General features: G+C 33.7%; 13 protein-coding genes across 13 annotated transcripts; 6 read left to right on the top strand and 7 right to left on the bottom strand.

Annotated features, from left to right (window-relative positions):
• Positions 1 to 114: 114 nt before the first annotated feature.
• On the bottom strand, positions 115 to 1,770 carry BMR1_01G02600 (Protein tyrosine kinase; the record flags this gene model as incomplete). Its single annotated transcript, XM_012792131.1, has 4 exons — positions 115 to 523; positions 974 to 1,319; positions 1,340 to 1,652; positions 1,675 to 1,770. The coding sequence occupies 4 exons, from the start codon at positions 1,768 to 1,770 to the stop codon at positions 115 to 117; spliced, it is 1,164 nt and encodes a 387-aa protein (XP_012647585.1).
• BMR1_01G02595 (Cysteine proteinase) lies at positions 2,695 to 4,167 on the bottom strand (the record flags this gene model as incomplete). Its single annotated transcript, XM_012792130.1, has 1 exon — positions 2,695 to 4,167. One exon carries the CDS (start codon positions 4,165 to 4,167, stop codon positions 2,695 to 2,697), a length of 1,473 nt encoding a protein of 490 aa, XP_012647584.1.
• A 719-nt stretch (positions 4,168 to 4,886) lies between these two features.
• Positions 4,887 to 5,117, bottom strand: BMR1_01G02591 (hypothetical protein; the record flags this gene model as incomplete). The annotated part of the gene is made up of 1 exon (XM_021482905.1): positions 4,887 to 5,117. One exon carries the CDS (start codon positions 5,115 to 5,117, stop codon positions 4,887 to 4,889), a length of 231 nt encoding a protein of 76 aa, XP_021337494.1.
• Positions 5,118 to 5,360: 243 nt separating this feature from the next.
• On the bottom strand, positions 5,361 to 6,281 carry BMR1_01G02590 (solute carrier family 25 (mitochondrial carrier, adenine nucleotide); the record flags this gene model as incomplete). Its single annotated transcript, XM_012792129.1, has 1 exon — positions 5,361 to 6,281. One exon carries the CDS (start codon positions 6,279 to 6,281, stop codon positions 5,361 to 5,363), a length of 921 nt encoding a protein of 306 aa, XP_012647583.1.
• A 264-nt stretch (positions 6,282 to 6,545) lies between these two features.
• On the bottom strand, positions 6,546 to 8,591 carry BMR1_01G02585 (hypothetical protein; the record flags this gene model as incomplete). The annotated part of the gene is made up of 1 exon (XM_012792128.1): positions 6,546 to 8,591. The coding sequence occupies one exon, from the start codon at positions 8,589 to 8,591 to the stop codon at positions 6,546 to 6,548; it is 2,046 nt and encodes a 681-aa protein (XP_012647582.1).
• On the top strand, positions 8,663 to 9,370 carry BMR1_01G02580 (Polyubiquitin-B; the record flags this gene model as incomplete). Its single annotated transcript, XM_021482904.1, has 5 exons — positions 8,663 to 8,795; positions 8,816 to 8,961; positions 9,048 to 9,114; positions 9,135 to 9,295; positions 9,317 to 9,370. 5 exons carry the CDS (start codon positions 8,663 to 8,665, stop codon positions 9,368 to 9,370), a joined length of 561 nt encoding a protein of 186 aa, XP_021337493.1.
• On the top strand, positions 10,330 to 12,336 carry BMR1_01G02575 (dynamin GTPase; the record flags this gene model as incomplete). Its single annotated transcript, XM_012792126.1, has 1 exon — positions 10,330 to 12,336. The coding sequence occupies one exon, from the start codon at positions 10,330 to 10,332 to the stop codon at positions 12,334 to 12,336; it is 2,007 nt and encodes a 668-aa protein (XP_012647580.1).
• Positions 13,212 to 16,123, top strand: BMR1_01G02570 (DNA excision repair protein ERCC-3; the record flags this gene model as incomplete). The annotated part of the gene is made up of 4 exons (XM_012792125.1): positions 13,212 to 13,454; positions 13,540 to 13,939; positions 14,339 to 15,639; positions 15,815 to 16,123. 4 exons carry the CDS (start codon positions 13,212 to 13,214, stop codon positions 16,121 to 16,123), a joined length of 2,253 nt encoding a protein of 750 aa, XP_012647579.1.
• Positions 16,414 to 17,768, bottom strand: BMR1_01G02565 (hypothetical protein; the record flags this gene model as incomplete). The annotated part of the gene is made up of 3 exons (XM_021482903.1): positions 16,414 to 16,545; positions 16,787 to 17,040; positions 17,063 to 17,768. 3 exons carry the CDS (start codon positions 17,766 to 17,768, stop codon positions 16,414 to 16,416), a joined length of 1,092 nt encoding a protein of 363 aa, XP_021337492.1.
• BMR1_01G02551_2 (Enhancer of rudimentary) lies at positions 17,974 to 18,322 on the top strand (the record flags this gene model as incomplete). Its single annotated transcript, XM_012792123.1, has 3 exons — positions 17,974 to 18,070; positions 18,091 to 18,211; positions 18,232 to 18,322. The coding sequence occupies 3 exons, from the start codon at positions 17,974 to 17,976 to the stop codon at positions 18,320 to 18,322; spliced, it is 309 nt and encodes a 102-aa protein (XP_012647577.1).
• Positions 18,323 to 18,364: 42 nt separating this feature from the next.
• On the top strand, positions 18,365 to 18,942 carry BMR1_01G02551 (uncharacterized protein; the record flags this gene model as incomplete). Its single annotated transcript, XM_021482902.1, has 4 exons — positions 18,365 to 18,448; positions 18,473 to 18,592; positions 18,613 to 18,726; positions 18,748 to 18,942. The coding sequence occupies 4 exons, from the start codon at positions 18,365 to 18,367 to the stop codon at positions 18,940 to 18,942; spliced, it is 513 nt and encodes a 170-aa protein (XP_021337491.1).
• On the bottom strand, positions 19,213 to 22,594 carry BMR1_01G02550 (elongator complex protein 3; the record flags this gene model as incomplete). Its single annotated transcript, XM_012792122.1, has 3 exons — positions 19,213 to 19,790; positions 20,487 to 20,594; positions 20,617 to 22,594. 3 exons carry the CDS (start codon positions 22,592 to 22,594, stop codon positions 19,213 to 19,215), a joined length of 2,664 nt encoding a protein of 887 aa, XP_012647576.1.
• Positions 24,171 to 26,105, top strand: BMR1_01G02545 (HSPA1_8, heat shock 70kDa protein 1/8; the record flags this gene model as incomplete). The annotated part of the gene is made up of 1 exon (XM_012792121.1): positions 24,171 to 26,105. One exon carries the CDS (start codon positions 24,171 to 24,173, stop codon positions 26,103 to 26,105), a length of 1,935 nt encoding a protein of 644 aa, XP_012647575.1.

The raw sequence follows: 26,317 nt of genomic DNA, 5'->3' as shown, positions 1-26,317 counted from the left end.
ATTACAACTAATTACACAACAATTAGACAGAATAAATTGTAGGCTTAATTATTACATATGGTTGACATAGCTGTGGCTATAACACCCAGAATTCCAATGCGCATTGTGTCGGTCTCAACTGCTGTTTCGCCTCCTTCCAGAAATCAGATGAGTGAATGCGTTCGACATTGCTGTAACTTTTTTCAGTTGCTTGATATTATCAATTCGCGTGCCATAGTTGCCTGATTGCTTCATATCCCTCCTGGCTTGACAAATTTCCTCAAACGGGGTTTTATTTAGCGATATTATTCTCAGAGATTGCCTCCGAAATTCTTGTGGCTTATTGGCCGTCCTTCTAGATTCAATTATAATTTCTCCTTCACCGTCTTCCAATTTCTTATTACTCACAATGCTCGAGTTAGAGTTGGTGTAGATAGGTGGGTTGTCGATAATACTTAGACCTAGGCATTGTCTGGCCGATGGCCTTTCATTAGGCGATTGCCTCAGCAGCAAGTGGAGGAGGCAATTTAGCTCCTTGCTGCGTCTGTGTCAATAATTGTATTGGAATATATATTTATTTAAACATGAAAAAATTATGCCATACGGAAGATATATATATATATATATGGTATTCATTTATTTAAAATAACAGATGGACGTGTAATGTTCAATGTTCGGTACAAATATTTGTAAAAAGAATTAATCATATATGTTTGGATGTTAAGGTATTCCTTATGTATATTTTGGCATGTAGAGAATAGAAAAAATGCATCATTGTTTTAATTACAAATGATCATTTAACTATTTCGCTTTATTTACATATGGTATAAATATCAAACATTTGCATATAATCAATAAATATTTCGCCAACAGTCGCCCGTTGATGCAACAAATAGAGCAATAGATGTAGAGTAATTTATGTAATTGAGTGTAACGCGTAACAAAAACTGGGGATCTAAAGGCTACGTCATTAATATATTTGGATGCTACGTACCCTGAAATTGGCAACGGAGCCCCTTCCTTAACCTTTTGCGCCAATTCGCTGAGCGTGGTCGCTTCGTGAAAAGGGGTATGCCCGCATGAAAATTCATATAAAACGCATCCCAAGGCCCAAATATCAACCCTATCGTCATATTTTTTATTATCTGATAATAACAATTCTGGACTCCAATAATAGGGGGTTCCTACGCAAGAATGTGCAAATGATTCCGGGCCCAAATTGCGAGATAGCCCAAAATCCCCGATTTTACAAATATATTTGTTGCTGTTTGGCGATACAGTAGCTAGGAATATGTTTTGCGGCTTCAAATCCCTATGCAAAATTCGTGATATCCCATAGTCTAAGTCAATCATTTGGTACCAGACTGTAGGTTGTGGCAGTAGTCCAAGGCCATAAGAAGCTGTCTAGCAATGTCAAAAATAACACTTTCGTTCACCGACTCGTAGTACTTGCGGAATCGTTTCATATTATGCGCAAGATCTCCTCCATTGCAATATTCCATAACAATGTATAAAAGCTGGTGCTTTTTGTCAATCATGCGATCGATATACCTTACAATATTGCGATGTTTGAGTTCCCTCATGACGTTAACTTCCATGACCAGTTGCCTCTTTTCTTTCTCCCTCAGCTCCTGGTAATTTATCACTTTCCAACAGAACAATTTTTCTGATTCCTAAATCACACACACACACAACCTTTTGCTTTACTAGAAAAACTTCGCCAAAGCGGCCGGAACCGATCTTCTTTATCACTTCATATGAAGCAAGTCTCTTTTCGTCACTTTCGGGCATGGCTTCTGTTTTGGCCAATCTACCAATCAATCCAACCGAGTCGATGTAATAATATGTGGCAAGCACTACTCAACAAAACTACTATTTATGATTAATAATTTTTATTTTTGGTCCAAATATGATACCTAGTATTGCTTATTATTGTTTCAAATTAAGACTACGCTATATATTGAATTAACTTATCCAAATCGTATACTTATTCGTTAATTGTCCAGTAATAATTATTTTCGTTATTTAAGGTATGGACTTACACATTTATCAATAAATGAATTAGTTTATCTAGTGATAATATGTCTGTTTACTTCCGTTTTTTCTCAAGTATCTTAGGAAATATATTTATCTACCCAATGGACAATTGTCATTCACATATCATAAATATTTACCAATATAAATGTAAACTGCTGATTTGTAACATAATACAAATTTATTTGCGCTGAATATTTATCTAATCTTGACTAATTACTCATAAAATACGTTAATCTCTATGAAATATCATATGTTTTTTCGATCAGACTTATGTATTAGCTTACTAATGGTTTTAACAAATACAGCATTGCTACCTAAAATCTTGGTTATATTCATAAGTGTTATGTTATTGTTTGCTATTTTTGTGATATTTTCTTATTTTCCATAATATATAGTACCTAACTCTATCGCCAACCATAACCTGATTTAAAACTATATATATTACAAATACTAATCAATTATTTCTCAAATATAGTATGCTATGATACCAAAATATATTATAAGTCATTTTCAATTTTCTAATTATTACTACTAGTAAATAACTACTGATTATTAACTCAATAAAACAATTTTGGTTATGCTGTATACAGTAAAATTATAATAGTATCAAGAGTTATAATTAAGAGATATATAGTTAAATTCACGAGAAGACTTCATACGTAATGAATAATAAAGAACTTATTTTACAATAGGAAATATTGCATCAGTCAATTTGCAACCTTTGGTACCATTGTTAACTTCCAATTTTATATAACCTTCATTGCCCCAATTTTTTCCCCTGGAATTTTTAGCTTTCCAGTAATACTTTTTGCTTTCATCATCATAACCAACGCCAACAATCAATACTGTTTGGTAAGAACCATCGGTGGATAAGCAAGGGTAGACTCCACTTTTGTAGAATTGGATGTGAGATGATGTAGATATGTTGGCTACTATTGGTCCATTAGAAAGTGTCTCTAAAATCTTATTTTGATCGACCTTAGTGTAATTCTTGATGGAAACCTTAGTATCAGCGTTGGGTACGTCGGCCTTAGACTCATCCTTTCGTTTGGATATGCCATTTTTAAGTACGTATTCCATTGCTTTAATGGGGTTGGCTTCACTAGTGGGAATGGAACTAATAAGGCTCTCGGCATCGAGAGACAATGTTAAGTTGGATGATTTCTTGTAGTTAGCCTCAATGGCACTTGCTATGGCGTAGGCAAATGAATCGCCACATTTGTTTTGTTCATAAACTTCGCTAGATATTCCATTTTTCTGATAATCAATACTAAATTTTAGGTTAAATGCCGTACTCTTGTCTGATTTAAATTCGTCTCCTTTTACTTCTACTCCATGTTCCTTACCATGTTTAGAGCTATCACCATGTATTTTTTTGGAATTATCACCAGAAGGTGTAATCATACCTTTAAAATAATCAACAATATCAGTGATAAGACTTGAACCGCCGGTATTACTATCATTTTTAGTACAGATAAATTCATTGTATTCCATGTCTCCAAACTTATTTATTTCCATTTTATAGGTTGATTCAGTGGAATTATGGGTTCTAATCATCTGATAGTTACTTCTGAATACCAAAAAATGCTTAACAAGTTCGTCGTAGTTGGCATATATTTTGTTGTGCCTGGTCGCGAAATTATAAAAGGCATTGTAATAAAGAATCTCGTGGCTAATCTGATCAGTCTTCTCATTTTCTAGTGAATAAGCAATGAAATCTGCAATGGACTCATTGTCGTAAAGACAGCCAGTGGCGACAGGGATGGGTAAAACTTCGGTGCCATTTATAAAATCAACCAAACTTTGGTAGTCTAGACCTTTCCCATCAAGTTTAGTCTCTCGAGTGTGATGTTTTCTTAGGGAACATTTGTCGGATGTGTTTTTAATGATAAATGCTAATGTGCAAACAATAGCTGTAATTAGAAGGCACCCCAGAGAAATGTATATTACAGCTTTAGTCCTCTTAGATCTAGCTGAAGTAATTACAGTATCATTTACAGTGGCGGATGGAATTGAAACTGGTGGTACAGATGATGAATTGGTAGTTGTGGTTGGCCTAGTGTTGAGTTCGTGACCTTGGTTTTCGAAGGTCAAATAATCATCACTAGCTGGAGATTCATTCATGTCGTCTCTTTTATCAGAATTTACCATGTTTATCGTATTACTTTAAATAAATTGTAAACATCACAATTAAACATTTCCGTACCCATTTGCTACTGTTCGAGTACGTACTTTGTATAATCTACCAATTCATGACTCAAATACATTTTATACACACAAACTTATTAAATGTTTCTAATATTTATTTTCATACTCAATAACCATCAATTTAATCTCATTGTAGCTATTTGAATTTTGAAATTTTATAACTAAACTTTTTAAGAGCTTCAGTTACCCAAGCTATTAAAAAAACTATGAATTTGTTCTAGTTCAATCTTGAATTCTGTTAAAAAATAATTTCATCACTAATAAAACCTACATACCTAATTTTCATACTCAAGAAATAATCATACCCTATATACCAGCTTTCACCACGCACCGGTTTGTCTGTAGATATTATATATATAATGACAATAACTATTATTGAATTGAATAATTAGCGGTCTTATCAATGTGTAAATTTATGTTGAGGTAAAATTAGATATAATAGAGTTGGATATTGGAAATGGACAACTCTATTGGTTGTGTTATGGTTTTAAATCCCCATTTTTTAGCCAAATGCCGAAACATTATTTACAAAGTTAAATCAATAACTATAGTATACGTAATAGAATTGCATTTATATGATATTCTATAATTTCACTTGTCAGTATTTCAAGAGTCTAATAATGTGTGTTTTCCAAAGTAAATTAGGATATTTTCCTTATATGTTAATGTACAAGTTCCGACGTATTATAAATCAATCTATAAATAGAGAATACAGTTAAACCTATAAGACCAAGGAAAGTAAAAATAAGTACAGGCCACTTCCATTTTCCAAGAAGATCATCCCAATATCTAGACCACCTGCCAAATGAAGTCAACGGAATAGCATCATTAGATGATTCTGGTCTATCACCATGAGTCCCAGATGATATACTAGTTTTATCATATGAAACCATGATGTATTTTCGGATGTATGAAGATATAATAAATGAGGGCACAGAGCACAAGCGGAAACAAACGATACCTATGTGGTTGTGGGGTCGTTTATTCGTAATTCAGGTATGACGTACACTTAAATAGATTAATAAACTATATACATATTTATTTGCGAATAAAATTCTGTAATAATTTAATTTTAAGATGAATGAAACAGACTCATTTTATTTGCGAAAAAAATTCTGTAAGCTATGATTGTTCGCCTATGTGGCCATAGAGATAAATTTCTTTAATTCGTCATAAAAAACCAACACTAGAGCACCCCCAGCCCCACGCAGAACATTTGCCAATGCACCCTTATAAAAACCGCAAACCCCCTCATTTTTCATTATTTTTTTAAAGCAATCCAAGGTTCCTGTATACATAACCTCTGCACCAGATTTTTTACCCGACATCATCATCATTCTTCTTCTTATAGTATCAAAAGGGTAAGATGATATCCCAGCAAGTGCCGTCACTGCTTGTGCCACTCCCCATTTGTATAAGAAATTGACCGATTTTTCATCGAGACCGAACAAAATAGATTTGGCTGTGTCGTACATTCCGAAATATGCACCACGGTATACAATAATTCCCTGTACTGATATTCCAAATCCCTTGTATAGTGATAATGGCCCAGTACTCTTATTTATCTTGAATAGGCAGTCTATTAGGCCAGTAAATTCTCTATTATTGCCCTTACCCACATCGCTCGCAAGCCTAGTACGGGCAAAGTCTAGTGGGTAAACAATAAGTAACGAACTTGCGCCCGCTAGACCTCCAGACGCCACATTAGCCCCAAAAAACTTGAAGAATTCTTTATTCTGATCGTACTTGGGGAATATGTTCTTGAAATAATCTTTGAATGCGAAATTGAAGGCTTGTGTGGGAAAGTACCGCACAACATTGGCCAGGTTACCGCGCCATAGCGATCCTGCACCCTGCTCAGCAATAACCCTGGTAAAACAGTTGAAAATTCCAGTATATCTGGGCACTTTACCAGACTTAATATCAGGTATACTATCCTGAGTTTGAATCAACATCTTAACTCGTTCAATGGGTGCAACGGCCGTTTTGGATATGGCAGCGGAGACACCTCCTGTAAGGAAATCAGCCAGAAAGTTGGTATTGTTTTTATCTTTCATTTTAGTAGCCTATATGATGTGAACTGTATATGGCACATATAATAGTATATGTGCAGGTGATATACTTAGTGGGGCACCATTGAAGTTCATACAGTTTTTTGTATTTATTATAGACCCTTTCAAACAATTGTTGATTGCTAACAGGAATCCAGCAATAATATGTATATACTTGTATAATATTTAAATAAAAAATTCAAAATACGTGTGAAATGCAATCTTCATATGCATTGATATGTTGATTTTGCAGATTAATGAATTAATAAATTAATAGTTGTAGAAAGGCTGGTACAAAATAATATCTATGTGGAATACATCATGCCTGCGCTTAACTATCAATGTTTTATTGCTTAATTTAGTTAAGCACTCAACAACTCCACATGCAATATCATTACCAATTTCACTATAATTTCTTTGCGCTTCATTTTCCCGTCCAAATATTTCCCTGTCATCCTCTAAATTGCCATCATCGTAATTGAGTGAAATCTGCAGTTTTCTGAAATAAAAATGACATTGTGAGGCCATTTGATACATCACACAGGAGTGATAAATTACTAGTAGCAGCAGAGGTAGGTTATCTGGCAAATCCGGTGGGCTAGAAAATCCTATAAATCTGGCCGTGGATTTTATACTATAAAATTTGGAAATTGGCAAATCGATACAGTATTTAATAGTATTATTGACAAAATCCATATTCATAAGTGTGTGTAGTTTGACATTGACGATGATTCCTAGGCATAAATGTACCATTATTGTGGGTGATATATTGGATTCTAGTTCACTCAAATTGGGTATTGGAATGGTAAATCGTGGTGCTGTTGACAATAAACGAGCTATAACTTTTATGTTGCTGTTATGATTGTTATAAATATTATATTGGAGTCTTTCAACAAATTCATCACATAATTCAATATCTTCGATAACTTTAAGCAATTCAAAAGGCAAAAATTCGTCAATCCTAGACAAAAGTTCAGTTCTCATGTCATAACCCATAATAACTAGTTTGTTATTTGTTACGGTATGGATAATAATCCTTTTTGTATATAAGGGGATTAATTTGCTATAATTTTTATCTAAAAACTTTGCAATCTTATGAGTTAATTTATTTTTTCCATCGGAAATGAATGTTAACAAATTTAGTGTTGCTTTTTCATCCAAGTAATTTGTTTTAGATAAATTTCCATACAACAGATTTGAAATGTAAGTTATCTCTTTTAAGATGATGTCAGGTAGGTTCAAATTATTTGGCTGAATATTTGATAGTTTATTGCCTAGTTGAGTAAGAGATGCTGTAACCGATGATAATTGTGTTATATTCATCCAGTCATAATGTTTTTTTAGCAAGTCGATAATATCTATGATATAATGATTTAGATTGTATGAATAATGTAAATTGAGAAGTTTAATTAGCCAAACAATTTCTCTAGTCCATAAATTACCATCCTTCAGTGCTATGTTAATTAATATAAAAGATAATTTAATTGATGTATAACCGTGTCTATGCATAGCACCGAGCAGTAATATTGCAATACTCGGTGTAATATCCTTTACTTTTACGTGCTTAAAGATTTTGGGTATGATTTCAGATGATCTAGAAAATTTACTACTGTGTAATCCGATTAATCCAAAGTGATGTGATTGGCATGTGTTGTCTGGATATTTGTCTATGTTTAAATCATTTAACCAATTATTCAACCCATTTGAAATATCAATTGTTGTGGATTTACCAGTGTTGAGTTTAACCAGGGAAGAAAGCGTTAGGGATAGATCCAGTGGTGTGAAATCAATGAAATTATTTTTTGATGATTCGTCTAAATAGTTAATGGATTGCAATATTAGCTTTTCATATCTGTTAATCCTGTTGTATTTAATCCCTTTACATTTACCTACTAAAATATTATCATTATATTTATTATATGAATTGGCAATTGATGATAGGAGAAGAGATAGATACTTTGGACATAATTTAGGAATTAACAAATGGGAATCGTGGTTAAGAATTTCAAAAAAGGGCCTAGAAAAAATTTTTTTCTTTACAGAAATGATTGCTAACTTAGACACTAAGTTTGGTTCTTCCTTAAAATGTTCAAAAGTTATATTTTCTAGAAATTTATGTACTTGAATTAAATTGTTTTTGGAGAGTGACTTATTACAATCTTCAATCTCTTTTTTTAAATTATTATTGGAAACTGCTGTTTTTTTTTCAATAGAAGCTGTGGAATTCAATACATTAGTTACATTAGTGAATGAACGTCTACAATTAGTGCGATTGTAATTTTTAATTGGCCTTAATAGTCTGTGAATTATAAGCATATCAAAATCCTACATTATAGAGAAATAAATTGCGTATAGTGCATGTTACACATCTGAAATTACACATACACATGTTGCGTATATGCGTAGGTACAGATATTACTATGGCCCCATGGCTTATGATGTGGATTCTGCTTATTTTATCATTTGATTTCATAGTCGTCCACGGTTTGGGTAGGAATTTCGAAATAAAATCGCTAATAGGTACTATTTAACTTATTTAGGGAATCATAACATATATGTGCATAATCCCAAAACAGTGTATGACCTAAAGCGTATTATTTCTGATGAAATTAATCTCCCTATTTCACACATTAATATACATAATGAGGGTAAAATGTTATCTAACAAACAAATTATATCTCCAAATGTAAGTTATACATTGGTTTGAGCTAATTTTTGACTGTAAATATGAATATAACATCACATTTATTAGTATAATATATGTTTACATAGGATTCAAAGTTTGGTCTATCCATATCACTACACGGGGGCATTAAGTTAACTGTGAAAACTCTAACGGGTAATTCATATCCTATTTAGGCTCAGATATTACAGTGGATGACGTTAGTGAAGATGACACGGTGCTGACTTTGAAACAGAAGATTTCCAAGGTGCAAAACATGCCTATAGATCATCAAAGGCTAATTTTCAATGGTAAAATGTTGAAAAATGGGAAGAAGTTATCTGAATACAAGATAAAGGTATATGATTTTTTTATATAGGATAATGCAGTTATACACCTTGTGCTGAGATTGAGGGGTGGATATACATATTGAATTGTTGCTCCAAATTATCACAATTCTTTGTAAATTTATCGCGAGAATTATTAAATTGACGTTTTACCATTAAAATATCTGTAATTTATAAAAAGATCATGTAGTATGTCAATATTTGGTTAGTTAATGCGAATATCTATACTGTATATGTTGAGTTTATTTGTCAATTTTTAAACATAAAATAATCTAATTTATGTATATAGATACATAAGAATTCTTAATAATTATTGTGGTTTTACTTTATTATATTTGATGCAAAAAATTTCCATTAATCTTATATTGTAGTATTTATATAGAATTATCTGCAATATCATATATGCAATTAATAACTCTAATTATATCATTATCATATATTAAAAAATTTTTTTAAATATCCACTTATATTATGTATATATGTCCATGTATATGATCTATCAATCAAAGTTAGGAATATAACTAATATGTGGAAAAATAATGAATGGATTAAAAAATCGAATTTTCATTGCATATATCATAAGTTTGAGATAAATAATAAATATAATTATGAATTATCACATACATTATTAATTTAACTTGTGTATCTGAAAAATAGACATGACGCGATTTAAACAAATTATGTGCTACATACTCAAAAATACGTCAAATTAAACAAATCTAGTATTATAATACAAAAAACAAGATATTAGAGTTAATTATACTTGAATAAATACCAATTTGTTATTCTTCAGTACATATACAGGATGTAGACAAAACAAACACATTCTAAACAAAATAGAAAAATTTTAGACACAAATAATGGACAAATATGTAATCCACAGAAATAGTCATTATACAGCGAACGTTCGCAAATAAATGCGATTATGTATGGAGCACTAGTCAACCCTACACACTGACATTCACCCACTCTGATGAGGTTATAATCTACATTTTTTGATGGTTTTTACCGGTTTACATAAAAAAATTGTGATAAAATATATTACATGGACGAGATAATAACTGTTGCTCAACGTGTGCAAGGAGCACTCACTTGGCTAGGCGAAATTGATCTCCATCTTCCGCACATTGCAGTTGTGGGTGCTCAATCTGTTGGGAAATCCTCGGTTTTGGAGGCCCTAGTAGGTAGATCATTCCTACCAAAGGGCATCGGCATTGTTACCCAACGACCCCTAATACTACAACTAAGACATGATGCTAGTGGTAGGGAATTCGGCGAATTTGCCCATTGTAGAGGCAAGATTTTTGAAAATTTTTCCAACATTCGAGAAGAAATCAAAAAGGAGACAATTAGGGTTACGGGGAAATCTAAAAACGTATCCCCTATTCCAATTTATCTCAAAATTTCATCACCTAAAGTTGTAGATCTTACACTCATCGATTTACCTGGCATAACAAAGGTGCCTATAGGAGATCAGTCAAATGATATCGAAACCAAGATCCGTGAAATGATTTTAGAGTATATTTCAAAGCCCAATTGTATAATTCTGGCACTTTCTGCAGCGAATACTGACTTGGCGACATCAGATAGTCTTAAATTGGCCAGAGAGGTAGACCCCGATGGAAACAGAACTATTGGCGTTATCACAAAATGTGATACTCTAGAAGATGGTAAAGCTGCACTAGATGCTTTACTGGGTCAAGTTTATAGGCTCGATAAGGGGTTCGTAGGCGTTGTATGTAAAGGGGAAGAGTCAGATGATTTATCTTTATCACTAATCAATGAGCAGAAGTTCTTCAGCACTCATCCTGTGTATAGTAATCTTGGAGGTAAGTGTGGTATTAAATATTTGGCTTCACTGCTAAATAAGATTTTACTGCAGTACATAAGAGATTCACTACCAATTATCAAGACCAAAATCATTGCTACGATACAGGAAAAAGAAGCAGAACTTTTCACTCTTGGCGGATTTACTCATTTCTCATCGGATAAACCAGCTGAATGCATACTACATTATTTCTCAAAGTTCTCACATACACTAAAAGATACAATACAGGGTAAAATATCCCCTAAACATTTAACCAACCAACTTTTTGGAGGCGCCCGTATATACTTCATCTTCAATGATAGCTTTCTTAAGACCATAAATAGCTTTGAACCCTTAACGGGTCTTGATGATTTGGAAATTAGAGCAGCAATAAGAAATTCAACTGGTCCATGTCCTGCTTTATTTGTTCCCGAAATCGCATTTGAAAATCTTGTAAAGAGGCAAATTAGACTACTAGAACTCCCCTCATTGCAGTGTGTAGACCAAGTTTACGATGAAATGCTGAACTTAGTGGATTCATGCTACATACCAGAACTGACACGCCTGGTAAATATGAGGTTGAAGATATTGGATGTCATAAAAAACTTTCTCCATTCTTGTGTGGAACCAACAAAGCATATGATTAGGAACTATCTAGCGGTGGAGTTGTCCTATATCAACACAAACCATCCAGACTTTCTTAGAAACTCTGCAATACTTGAGGCTTATAATGGTGAACGAGTGCCCGTTAAAAATGATAAAAATGATAAATTAACAACTCGAGTTGAATCTATGAGGCAAAATTCTTTTATGGGTTACTCGGACTCCTTTAAGGGGAACTATAGCCGTGCTAATGGATCTATATCATCTGGCTCGACCGATGACAAATCTAAACAAGTTGCCCGTAAACTTTGGCTCCCTGACATCCCAAGATCTGTAGTCTGCGGGAATGATCCATCCGAGCGTGATGTTGTAGAAGCAGAATTGATTAAAGCTTTAATAGAATCATATTTTTGCATTGTGAGAAAGTCGGTGGCTGACTTTGTCCCCAAGTGCATTATGCACTTTATGGTAAATAAGGCTACGGAATGTGTCCAACAGGAGCTGATTACCACGTTGTACAAACCAGAATTGTTTAAGGATCTGATGACCGAATCACAGGATATAATAAATGCGAGGAACAAGTGCCAATCTTTCCTAGAATCACTCAAGCAGGCACTTTCAGATATAAACAATGTCATTTGAAATCCATCATCCATTAACTCATTATCGGAGAAAATTTTTGTAAATTAACTACTTATATATACAGCGATTAATTTATTGTATTTAAATTTAGCAGATAAGCACTAAATATTTCACTTTCTATACGTAACGATCTAATTTTGGTATTCATGCAATTATGGATTTAATGATATTTTTAGTATAATAATTACATTTTCAATAATTGTTTCAAAAAGCAATGGCACACAAGATGTTATATATTATGTGTATAGAATAAATAATACCGAGTGACGGAATCTCAATCAAACATTAACATCTGATCCTATAGAGATGTTTGAGCATACAATGGCATTTTTATTACAGAAATAAACGTATAATATGCAACTAATATTTTTTAGAATTACTATCATTGAATTTTCAGTGATAACTAGGCATAGTGTTAAAGCGTCAGTAGAAACAATTTCTGTAAATATGAATCACCAATGCCTATTATCTATAATAATTAAATAATCGCCACTCTACAGGATTATAATACGCTTTAGGCACTAGAATGTAACGATATTTGCAGAAATATATAAATATGTATTTGTACAATAATTTATAGACTTAGGTGTTATTGGTGGCAAACACATAATATTATTTATGTATCTATTATAAAATGATATATACGACTTATTTGGTAAAATATAAGATTTGTTGTAGAAAATTATTCCTATTAGCTAAATTACAGACTAATTTAAATATAAATTACCACACGGCCTTCCAGTAAATTTATGTTAAAAACTTTTATTAAATATAAATCTAACTATATAATTATTAATAACAGTTAGTATTAACATTCGCTTGAAATGATTGTATACGATGTAAGGTGGTTCAATGTTACACTGTCAAATTATTAGATGGGGATGGATTTAGACTCTGGCCTCCCGTATACGGCAGATAGTTCAGATTTATGGTCCAGAGGTTTTAGGGACTACAGTAATTTTGAGCTGAAGCCAAATCATCGCGATCGCCCGGTTTGGGTTTGTCCTGATGGCTATTTGATCCTAGAAATGTTTACCAACGTCAGTAAACAGGCCTTGGATCTTATTTCCACTATTGCAGAACCAATATGTAGACCAGATTTATTACACGAGTACCAGGTATATATATAATTCAAATTAATAAATAATAGTTCTTAACAATTGATATTAACACTCAACTATAAAACGTAAATTGCTAATCTAGATTACTGTGTTTTCATTGTATGCTGCTGTATCAGTGGGATTGTTAGCCGATGATTTGATACGTAATTTGGACAAATTTTCAAAAAATATTTTCCCCAAAGCACTAGAGCAGTTAATCATTAGAGCCGCTAAATCGTTTGGCCAGGTAAAACTTGTGCTTCGTGATAATAAGTATTACATTGAGTCCAAGGATAAGTCGGAATTGGACTATTTGCTTAGAAATGAGAAGATAAGATCCGCTCGCATAATGAGTGATCTATGGACTTCTGAAAGTTTTGGAAATGAAGGCAAATTTGAGGATTCAAAGCTTTTTGAGGCGCTAGAAGATAATGAAACTACGAATTTGTTTGAGGGGTATATGAAAGCAGAAACAGCACCCGCACCCACAAATGACACATTGTGTAAGTAAACCCATAAATTTTGTAGATTTTACAATTGTTTTTGAGTTTTTGTATACGGAAAATTCTTCGTCCTGACATATGTCACAACCGCATATATTAAAATATTATTATGACCCACTTACCATTATTAATTTATTCTGTATAATGTTTTCATATTTTCATTAAATATATGCTACAATCGGGAAATTTTTATATTGAAAAATTGTAAAAACTAATACAATTCAATAATTGTTAAATAATATATACCATTTAACAAATTAATTTATACAGTATTCTCATATTTACACACAGTTACAAATAATTAACATATTATATTAATTTCTTCACTAATTGATATTGTCTTATATTTCAGTGCTAAAATAATTACTGTGATTGAATTAATTATTTTCATTAACATAGCATTTTATGACAAGTTAAATGAGACGGCCAAATTCTCTGTCTACTCATTTGAGCTTCAGCAGGAGAAGGTAGAAGAAGTCAAACGAGAGGCTCTTGAGACAATGCATTTACCCTTAGTCATTGAGTATGACTTTAGAAAGGACAGGAAGAATGCATCCCTTGACTGCATTGTCAAGTCTAATACAAAGATCCGATACTACCAAGAGAGGGCACTATGCCGTATGTTTAGCAATGGCAGGGCTAGATCTGGTATAATAGTCCTACCTTGTGGTGCTGGGAAGACCTTAACGGGTATCATTGCAGCTTGTACAATTTCGAAATCTGTACTTGTGCTTACTACTTCCGCAGTTGCCGTAGAGCAATGGATCAAGCAATTCCTAGATTACACCAACATTTCAACCAATAAGCTGCTAGCATTAACATCTGATTGCAAGAGCGACATATGGCCCATAGAATCTTCGGGCGTTCTGATATCTACCTACACCATGATGACATATTCCCGCAAACATAGCGAAATGACTGAGAGGATTATGCGGCAGATACGGGAGAGAGATTGGGGCTTGTTGGTATTTGATGAAGTTCAATTTGCGCCTGCCCCTGCCTTCCGCCGTATAAACGATAACGTTCGATCCCATTGCAAATTGGGACTAACGGCTACACTAGTCCGGGAGGATGATCTAATTCGAGATCTACAGTGGATTATAGGGCCTAAGCTTTATGAGGCAAACTGGTTGGAATTGCAAGAACAAGGATATTTGGCAAAGGTGCTTTGCCAAGAAGTGTGGTGCCCAATGACAGCCCCTTTCTACAAAGAGTACCTTAAGAGTCAGCACGCGAAGCAACGCAAATTATGGTCATGTAATCCCGTAAAACTTGCTGTTTGTGAATATTTAATACGATATCACGAGGCTAGGGGGGACAAACTGATTGTTTTTTCGGATGTTGTGTTTGCTCTGCTCCACATGGCTAGATCATGCGCACGCCCCTTTATCTATGGCAAAGTAAGTGCCACAGAACGTATAGCTATCTTAACAAAGTTCAAGAACTCAAACGACTTCAATACCATATTTTTATCCAAGGTTGGAGATAATGCATTGGATATCCCCTGTGCAAATGTGGTGATACAGATAAGCTTCAACTTTGCTTCTAGAAGACAAGAGGCACAAAGATTGGGTAGAATTTTGCGACCTAAACCAAAAGCGGATTCTAGAGGATTTAATGCATTTTTTTACAGCTTGGTGAGTAAAGATACGCAAGAGATGGTATATTCGGACAAACGACAGCAATTTATTATAGACCAGGTATGTAAATACTATTTTTTGAAATTTTAAAAAGAAATTTCAATTTTTTATCAATTACATTAATAAATATTCTATATTTATCCGATTTCTTAATAGCGTCATCATTTTTTGTTTTGGATATTTGTATCAACGTTGTGTCTATTTTCCTCATTAATATCATACATGGCTAACTTAGGGCTATTCATACAACGTAATAAGCTGCAACGAGTTTCCCATTGAAACCATGGACCTAATTTATAACAATGCTAATGTGCGTGAAGAGTTACTCTTGCATATATTATCCAGTCCTGAAGACTTGGATGAAGATGATGAGGAGGATCAGATAATGGCAAATGAGCAAACCCCTGTGATTCGGCAGAGGATGGAAGGATTAGTTGGTTTGACAGGTGGGATGCCTGTGGTAAACCAGGAGCGCCCGTCGAAGCAGGCTAAATTGAATTCGATGCACCCTCTGTTTAGGAGATTTATACAGGGGAAGCTCTGACATTATATTTAATCAACTACAACTCCCTGGATATTTGATTTTTTAACCAAAAAATCTGTTATCGCACGTAGAATGTAATCATTGTAACAATTAATTAATCGCATCATTAGATAATTATTAGATCAGTTTTTACATTCCTTAGACTATTTTGATAATTAAACCAAATAATTGAGCAAATATACAATAATGTAGTAAATATGAGCTTATTATTTATGTTGAAATAAAAAAGTTAATGATGTTTCTAACTAATGTGATGTTCTGTAAAAAATTAAAAAATCAAGGTATGGGTGTCAATAGTGCCCAGTAATTTTGGCGTAAATATTCTCTATTTTTCTGACACTGGAGGGTGCTATATCCAATGAACTCTTCTGAATACACGTACGCAGGTGTTCCATAGTTATTATGTTACTCCCTTCTGCGGCCTACGTAACACAATATTTAAAGTAAAAAATAAGTAATATGGATTCAAATATATATATACATATATATATATATAATTATATACAATTTTTAATTAAACAGTTAATTGAAAAATTCATCGAAAAAATTCCACAACATGAAGTAGTCAATAGTATATTTTCACATAAAAGAACACATAATTTGTATAATATTGTGTGGAAAACATTAAATAATTAGTCATTTTTACGTATTTAATATACTAACCTTCACAAGCTCAGACAATAAATCTATTAGCTTCATCTCGATGATTGATCCCAGTAATGTTAGTGTTGATGGACTAATGGCCACTTTGTACCCATCATTAGCCATCTTATGGTTCAATTCAAACATATTACCTCGCCAAGCTTCTATATATCGCCATAAATTATCAGTTTTTATTTCAGTGTACGGCAAATCATGCTCTTCAAATCTCAACCCTGTCACATTGGGGGGTGGCGGTTTTTTATTAGCTTCCAAACCTATGTTACAGTAAAATAGTACCCAAAAATGATAGAACATTGCGATTTTTAACTGCCAAGTAAAGTAATGCACATTGGTTGGCCCTTTCAACTAATATCGAACGCTTATTGGGTTCAAAGGACTTGTACGCATGTCTCATATCAAATTTTGTCTCTTTAGTGAGTACTGAGGGCAAATTTTGCGGAGAAACCTTCATATGCAATGGTTGCTGTAGTAAAACCGGTTGCTCTGGTCTATTTAGCATGTAAGCCTTAACCATTGGTTGACCAGCAACAGGCATTGGCCCAGCCATAGGCAATGCCTCTAATCCATTGACCATATTGTATAACCCTTTAACTATAGGCTGCGGTCTAAAACTTACAGGCTGCCTCTTGACAGTGAATTGTTTACCCATGGGTACTGCCATGCGCTGATTAAAATTGTGCATTGGAGGTAATAGTTGATTAGTTGGTTGTGAGTAGCTTATTACGTTTTTAGGCACAAATTTGCCATAACCATCCGGTACTATTGTGTTGCTGGGATATGGATGTTTAAATTGTCTTATTGGAACGGGGCTAAAATGCCGGTGAAACTGAGTTTCATTGTCGAATTGTAGAAGCTGTTCATCATTTATGCAGTCTTGTTGCAATTTATCACTGTCGCTATTGTTACAGCAGTCGCTAAAACTAATACTTACACTGTCAACTACTCCATTATTATTTCTTTGTATGTCTAGAAAGTGATCCATGTGCACTGGTATTAAATCTGTACTTTGTATTGCTGTGTTGTGCCTAGGTATAGTGTCTAAGGGTAAATACTATTCTACAAGATGAAAAATGGAACCTTTAATCCAAAAACTGTGTCTAAATGGCGTTTCAGTTTACATGTACCATCAATTAAACCTACTGATAATTCAGTGGTTATGTGGCTGAGTGATTTATTGTGGGTGTAAGATGAACGCTCAACATACTATTGTTATGGTCCAATTCACTTCTGACATAAATACTCGCACCTACATTGACTACGATTCAATTCAATTGGCTTTAGATGGTACTACATGAATGACATAGGTATTTGCCAGACCTATGAACAGGCTCTAAAACATAGCAATCCCCAGTCTTCCAGCGCAACATACACGGCTAGAGACTTATTCGCCTATTTAGACGCCCTTTGTAGCATTTGTGCTTTAGTGTAATTAATATATAATTTAGACGTAAGGCGGAAAAACCTGTCTATATGCCCAGGGATAAACAGTGGATAAAAAACAAGCTTATTGAACATCTAAAGTCCCAGACCAAGTAACCAGTTTATATATCATTAAATTTACCATATCTGTTTGTTCATATGATTAAAATTCAAGACTGTTTAAAGGCCCTGCGATTATTTAAGAGTGACCCCTCATTATGCCTGTCTTCAACACTAAAGAATGTAATTAATTGTTCCGTGATTTAGGAGATAAATTCCGCCTTCAAGAATGCAAAAACATCACAGTTTGATGTTATAAAATCAATTACCCTTGATATACACCAAACTGTATCGCGAACCAAACATATAGATTATGAAATCGCCAAAGTGAGCTTTTGTAGATATAGTTAAAGGGCACTACTCACGCACAAATAAAGAATCTAAATTATGGAATCATCGGATTGTCATTAATGCTTTTCTTTGGATCTGTCACTCTGTCAATCCATCCAATCTTTATTGGAGTAATAGTACTATGAATTTAGGGCGTTGCCATTGGCGCAGCATTTTACTCTAAAATAGCAAGGCAGTCCACTAGTCAACACAATATAACTATCAAATTGGAATCGCTTATCACGGAAAATAAGTTATTAACTTACAAATTGGCTAATCAAATAAACCAATTGGAATTGGAACTAATCAAACTAAGCGATGAGGAAATTGAGAAGCGTGTGAATTAATTCTAGTAAAATACTGCATTAGTTATGACCAGTCAACCATATTTATTGGGTTAACAATGTACAACATCAAATTCACAACCATTTTATCCAATGATTAATCACCAATTAACACTATCCTCTTTACAAAATTTCAACTGTTAAATTGACCTTTTGACATCATCATTATATACCATTAGGCCTAGCTTTGTTATATCCATCAGTTTGCTTAAGTGTTATATTGAATTTAATAACAAACAAATTGACATAATGTAAATCATTTACAAATATACTTCATTTGTTAAGAATGTTTATGTATAAATTCTTTAAAAAATTGAATAGTGAATAGACAACGGAATCCACTTTCTTGACAAATACGTCTGCAATTTTAAATAAAGGATTATTATATTCTATTTGTACAATAAAATCTAGTTTATACCATATTATCATTTTAACATACAAAAGCAACCATTTTACACAATTGGCTGTGTAACTTAAAAAATCCAGAACATATATATCAACCTTCCTATACAGCATGTGTTTGTAGTCCATGTTGTAATAATTCATCGACAAAGAACAGAAAAACCTCTCCAAATCCAATTGTAACACTATGTAATCCCGGGGTAGCACGATATTATTAGTCTTATCCGGTATTTTCATTGAGACGATACGCTTGGAAACATTTAGATCCACAACATATATATCTAGTATATTCGGAATCTTAATATAAGTATTCATGAATGTGTCGAACTTCTGTTTAATTTCCATGGGATTGAGGATCTTAATCATATAGGTTTCTTCTAGTTTATAGCCGTGTTTGCCATAATACTCCCTTGTGCCAACCCCAGCAATAATTGCCATCTTGCGATAACCTACGTCACATATTGATTAATAAACAATGACAAAACTTTTAACATTCATTAAATAATCAAATATACACTGTATCATATGATATATGTCCATGACAATATTAGGATCAGAGACTCCTATATACCCAAATTGGTTAACCCCTATTTGACCGCAAACCTATACCTCTACGATATCATCGTATATAAGCTGCTGTAAACAGTTAGTAAAACTGGAGTATTATTATATAGTACATATATGCCAATTATCATTCATATAATTTTTTAATATAACATTTCATTCAATGTGACATAAATTTGTTATAGAGAAAAATTTGCATATATATTACAAACACAATTTTTTGATGCATTCCGCTTTTAAATAGTTTTTAAGTTCAAGTCAATATCCTAACGGAATGCTAATTAGTATTACAACGCCACTTGATGCAGTTTAGATGTTTTCAATAAAAATTTCAAGAATTATATTCCGTGTAACATAATGTAAGATTATGTTATAATCACAAAGGATATAAATATTAAAGATAGAATAGGGTATAATCTCATATATGGATATGATAATCAAGCGATAATGTAAATAGTCATTTGTCCTTATAGATAGTGATTAGAGTCCTTTCTTTATTTAGCACCATATAAAACTCATATTTATTTCATTTAATAGTTAAAATAGGCATAGAAATATATATATATATGTAAGTTGCTTACCCCTAAACATTGCAATAATTTCAGCAAGTAGCAATAGTAGATGACCTACACCGCGATGCTGCGATTGTTGCACATTTTCCGCTCGTTTTCCGTGGGGTACTAGTGAACCTAAATTACATAACTTTCGTACCATATACGTGCAGCTCACGAACTAAAGCACAATTTTGCAAGCATTTAAAATGTGAAATTTGTCTGTTATAAACAGAGCAGTCCCGTATTCTTAGTCTTAAAAACCCAAAAATCTTATCCATATTTGCTGACTCAATACTGATGAAATACTCCAACCCACCTAAGGACTTGTATTGCCTAATAACAATTCTGGGACTGTCTTTAAAGCCCGAGTCTTTACATTCTCTACACCGGATGCACTTACATTTTAGACCCTTATTCTTCATTTGATTTAATAGGACTTGTCTCATGTTGGTTATGTTGGTTCCAGCAATTATGCTAGGATTGGGTATATCCCTTATCACTCGATTTAACCTTATCCAGGGATGTACTGCCATTTTTACACGCTGCAATAGTTGCATTAATAATTGCGGATCTGTTTCGAAGTAAGGGGTGTATAATTTGTCTTTGTACCATTTTTCAATTTCAGTAAAGGGCGTTATTTCACACGGATAAATCTTCCACTGATCTACTTGCAAACTTACATCACTCAGTACCCGTTTAAACATCTCTTCATCTTTCTCAACAGTGGTATAGGGGAGGTCTGGCATCAAGTGTATATCAACTTTGAAACCATTCTCTTTCAACAGGTAAATTGCCTTAATTGCCTCTTCCACTCCATGTCCACGGTTTACCTTTTCAAGTATCTTATTATCTGTGTGTTGTATTCCAATTTGTACCCTAGTGCATCCAAGATTGCGTAAAAAGTACAGTTCAAATGGATTTACCCGGTCAGGTCTAGTCTCTATTGTAACGCCTATAATCCTATGTTCTGATGTCATGTTTATTTCATGTTCCTCACTAATTGTTAAAGGTTTTCTAGCGCCATCCAATTTCTCAGGGAATATGTTTGCTGCGTAAAACAAGTCTCGCACAAACGACTCTTGGTATTTACGAGGATATCCACTCCATGTGCCCCCAAGAATTAGTATTTCTATCTTATCTATCATATGACCATTTTTATATAGTGTCATTGCACGATCGTAAAATTGTAGTATGGCATCAAAATCATTCTGATTAGCACGCAAAATGGCAGGTTCAGTTGACAAATATGAGCGTGGTTGACCAGGTTCATTAGGACAGTAATGGCAATCAGCGGGGCAGCTGAATTCTCCTGGAGATGTGATTACAGTGATAACTGTTACCCCGCTGTCTGAACGTACAGACTTATTTCTTAGCATTAGTCTCAAATTGGATATAGAGGATAGATATTTTTCATCATTAGAAAAGGGTGGATTATTTGAAACCTTATCAAACACTTGCAATAAGTCGTGTTTTGACGGGGAAATTGAATATTTTTTACGCAGTGTTGCTACTATCTTAATCAATTCATCGGGTAAAACTTGTGAATGAGATACAAATTGTTCAAGTAAATCGTACATAAATTTGTTTAGTTTATAGTAGTAGTCGATTGAATTACTATTACTATATTTGTCATTAATACCGTTTAAATTCTTGATTATAAATTCTGTCTCATATGAAATATAGGTCGTTTCCTTTGGATTTTGGTTTGAATTCTTCACAGAACTAAATATTGGCCATAATTCCTGATCATCTCCGTTTTTGTAGTCATCAAATTTAGTATCAAACCCGCGCCAAGAGTCCATTGACTTCTTAAAACATTCCAAATGGCGCAATCTGTGTTTATCTTCAAAATCCTTTTTGGTAACCCGCTTAATTTTACCTGCAACCTGTTTAAATCCTTTTCTAGTGGCAGGAAAAAAGTTTCTGATGGATTCTTCATTTGGATCATCACTACACGATGTTATTGTGACTGATTCGTCGCTGTCGAGCAGGGAGGAGTAAGATGAAGATTCTGTCATTCTAGTTACAAACAATAACCAGTGAATTATATAACATTTTATGTTATATATATTAGTAATGAGTATATAGGGCAGTAGATTGGTGATAGGGATGCATACCTTATAGGGTAATATCATAGTTATGGATTAAGCATCATCGGGTATAAATGAATTATCATTATTATCTGTAAATCAGCCCATTTAAATTTAGAATTGTAAATGATTTGACTACTTTTAGGCTTATTTCATCATAAAAAACTAATTTTTTGAGTTAATTAGTTACACATATGCAGTTTTAATGGTGATAGTTTGGGAGAATATATTGTTATTAAAAAGATTATCAATAAATCTACATTCATATGCATTAATATATTAAATTACGCATTTTAACTTTTTATATAAATAAATCAATTTACATATTTGCTTGTGGAGATATATATTTTGTGATAGATATTAAGGAAAAACTATATTTTTTAAATTATAATTTCAAAATAAAACATACAAATAGGGAATAATAATACACTCTATGATCATATAATTAAATACTTTGGTAATGTGTAATTCTATTTGTGATTTTACGTTGATACTTATTGGATTTTAAAGAATAATTTATAACAGCAATTAAATAAATACAAGTTTATATTAAATATAAAATTATAATTGTTATAGCTCTAGTTAGTTAATTGAATACATTTGGCTTTATGTGTTTAAGTGATTAATATGCAAAAAAATTATTAAATTTTGTTAGCGCCATTTTATGAAAACAAAAATTTGAATTGGATAAATGTAAATAGTTATCTATTAGCATTTGTGATTTAACAAATAGACAATATATATTCATAGTACATATACATTATCTAACGGCCAATCTTTAATTGACGGTTCCCACGACATCACACCAATTTTATTAATTTTCATAATAAATATACCAAAAAACATACAATTAATTCGCACACAAATTATTGCACACTATACAGGAATAAATAAAACTTTAGACATATATATTAATACACAAAAATAGATATTGATAAACAGTGAATTGATTATGGGTCCAGAGCAAATTAATGATGTAATTAATTATTTACATTTTGTAGAAAATGTAAACGACGCACATATGCGATTTTTACTTAAGCTTGTAGTTTCGAAGGCTACAGAATTAAAGAATCTAATCAAAGAGCAGAATAAAGCCACAGAAGGAGAAATGAGGAATTTTCATAAATATGAAGAGATTCTCAATGAACTAAAAGGAATTTTCACATAAAGGAAATAGATATCACGCGGAAATTAGCAAAGAAATGTATTTGTTGTTAGTGACACATATAGTTAATAGGGGGTCATATTTATAAATGATGACATTTGTAGCCTGTAGTTTACTGATATTGGAATCTAAAGCAATACATATAAAGATACTATATGAGGAATAAGGGGGGTGAACTTAACATAAATGTCACCAAAAGGTGCCACTTATGGGAGTTATTATAAGTGGCACCATCAACAATTCCACCTGAATTTACGCCCCCATAAATACTTTCAATAAAACTTATATAAACACATACAACCTAGTTATAAATATAATATCAAACATTTAAAGGTAATTTACCAATAAGAGCTATTGTTATTTATACATAGAATATGTGATTCTACGTATAAATCTCACTAATCTGCAAGCTATACTTCTAGTTGCAGCATTAATTACACAACATAGCTAACACAGATGTCACAAGGACCTGCTATTGGGATTGATTTGGGAACCACTTACTCATGTGTTGGCGTTTGGAAAAATGAAACTGTAGAAATTATAGCCAATGATCAAGGCAACCGTACAACTCCGTCTTATGTTGCCTTCACTGATGTGGAGCGATTGGTTGGCGACGCCGCCAAAAATCAGGATGCTAGAAATCCTGAAAACACAGTTTTTGATGCAAAAAGATTGATAGGGAGAAAGATCAATGATCCCTGCATCCAAAGTGATATAAAACACTGGCCATTTACTGTTGCGGCTGGACCAAATGATAAGCCTGTGATCAAGGTACAATTTCAGGGTGAAACTAAATCCTTCCACCCAGAGGAAATATCTTCTATGGTCCTCACCAAGATGAAGGAAATTGCAGAATCTTATTTGGGAAAGACAATCTCTAATGCTGTTATCACTGTACCCGCTTATTTTAACGATTCTCAACGACAGGCCACTAAGGACGCTGGTACCATTGCTGGGTTAAATGTTATGCGTATTATCAATGAACCAACTGCTGCCGCAATTGCCTATGGTATGGACAAGAAAGGTACTTCTGAAAAAAATGTGTTGATTTTCGATTTGGGCGGTGGCACTTTCGATGTATCAATTTTAACTATCGAAGATGGCATTTTTGAGGTAAAGGCCACACAAGGTGATACCCACTTGGGCGGTGAGGACTTTGACAACAGATTGGTCAACTTTTGCGTAGATGACTTTAAGCGAAAGAATGGCGGGAAGAATATTTCAACCAATAGACGTGCATTACGTAGACTTAGAACACAATGTGAACGTGCTAAACGCACCTTATCCCACTCAACACAGGCCACGATTGTTGTAGAAGCTATATTTGATGGCATCGACTACAGTTGCAACATCACTAGGGCCAGATTCGAGGAGCTCTGTGCCGAAATGTTCAAAAACACTTTAATCCCAGTCGAAAAAGCCTTAGCTGATGCAGATATGGATAAGAAGCAGATCCATGAAGTGGTACTTGTAGGAGGTTCGACCCGTATCCCTAAGATACAGCAATTGATTAAGGACTTTTTCAATGGCAAAGAACCCTGCAAATCAATTAACCCAGACGAAGCAGTAGCCTATGGCGCGGCTGTTCAGGCTGCAATTTTAACTGGCGAACAATCTAGCAAGGTCCAAGATTTACTGTTACTAGATGTCACTCCACTGTCACTAGGACTTGAGACCGCCGGCGGTGTTATGACCGTGCTGATACCCAGAAATACTACTATCCCCGCCAAGAAGGAACAAGAATTTACAACCAATGAAAATAACCAAACGGGGGTTATGATCCAGGTCTTCGAAGGAGAACGTTCTATGACATGTGACAACAATTTACTAGGCAAATTCCATTTGACTGGCATACCTCCTGCTCCAAGAGGAGTTCCCCAGATTAAAGTCACCTTTGACATCGATGCCAATGGTATATTGACAGTGTCTGCTGCCGACAAGTCGACAGGAAAGACTGAACATGTAACTATAACAAATGACAAGGGAAGACTTTCACAGCAAGACATTGATAGGATGGTTGCTGAAGCAGAGAAGTTTAGGGAAGATGATGAAAAGAAGAAGAGGTGTGTTGAATCCAAGAATGAACTTGAGAACTATTGTTATTCAATGAAAAATGCCTTGGAAGAGGAGGGTGTTAAATCTAAATTGTCATCTTCTGAGCTTTCCGAGGCTCAGAAACTGTTACAAAACACTTTCAGTTGGATAGAATCTAATCAATTGGCTGAGAAAGAGGAATTTGAAGCTAAACTCAAGGAGGTACAAGCTGTATGTACACCTTTGACTGCTAAATTGTACCAAGCTGGTGGTGGCGTCCCAGGTGGCGCTGCCCCAGGTGGATTTAATGCTGGCGGTGCAGCTCCCTCAGGACCAACTGTGGAAGAAGTTGATTAGACTGTAACTATCCTGGAGAAGTTTTAATCTGCGATTTAGTAGAAGATAATAGCACTACAATTATGGTCTTAACATCAAATGAAGAGTTTAATTTTACTATAGCTGTTTCTGACGGCTTTTTGTAATAAAACAATTGATGGGTTAACAATTACGCAGTATATGGCCTACTTGTTTTTAATGAAGTTTATATCATACCTGCGTAAATGGATGTT

The sequence above is a fragment of the Babesia microti genome, chromosome I (assembly GCF_000691945.2).
Source record: "Babesia microti strain RI chromosome I, complete genome".
Lineage (NCBI taxonomy): Eukaryota > Apicomplexa > Aconoidasida > Piroplasmida > Babesiidae > Babesia > Babesia microti.
This window is presented reverse-complemented; position numbering and strand designations above follow the sequence as displayed.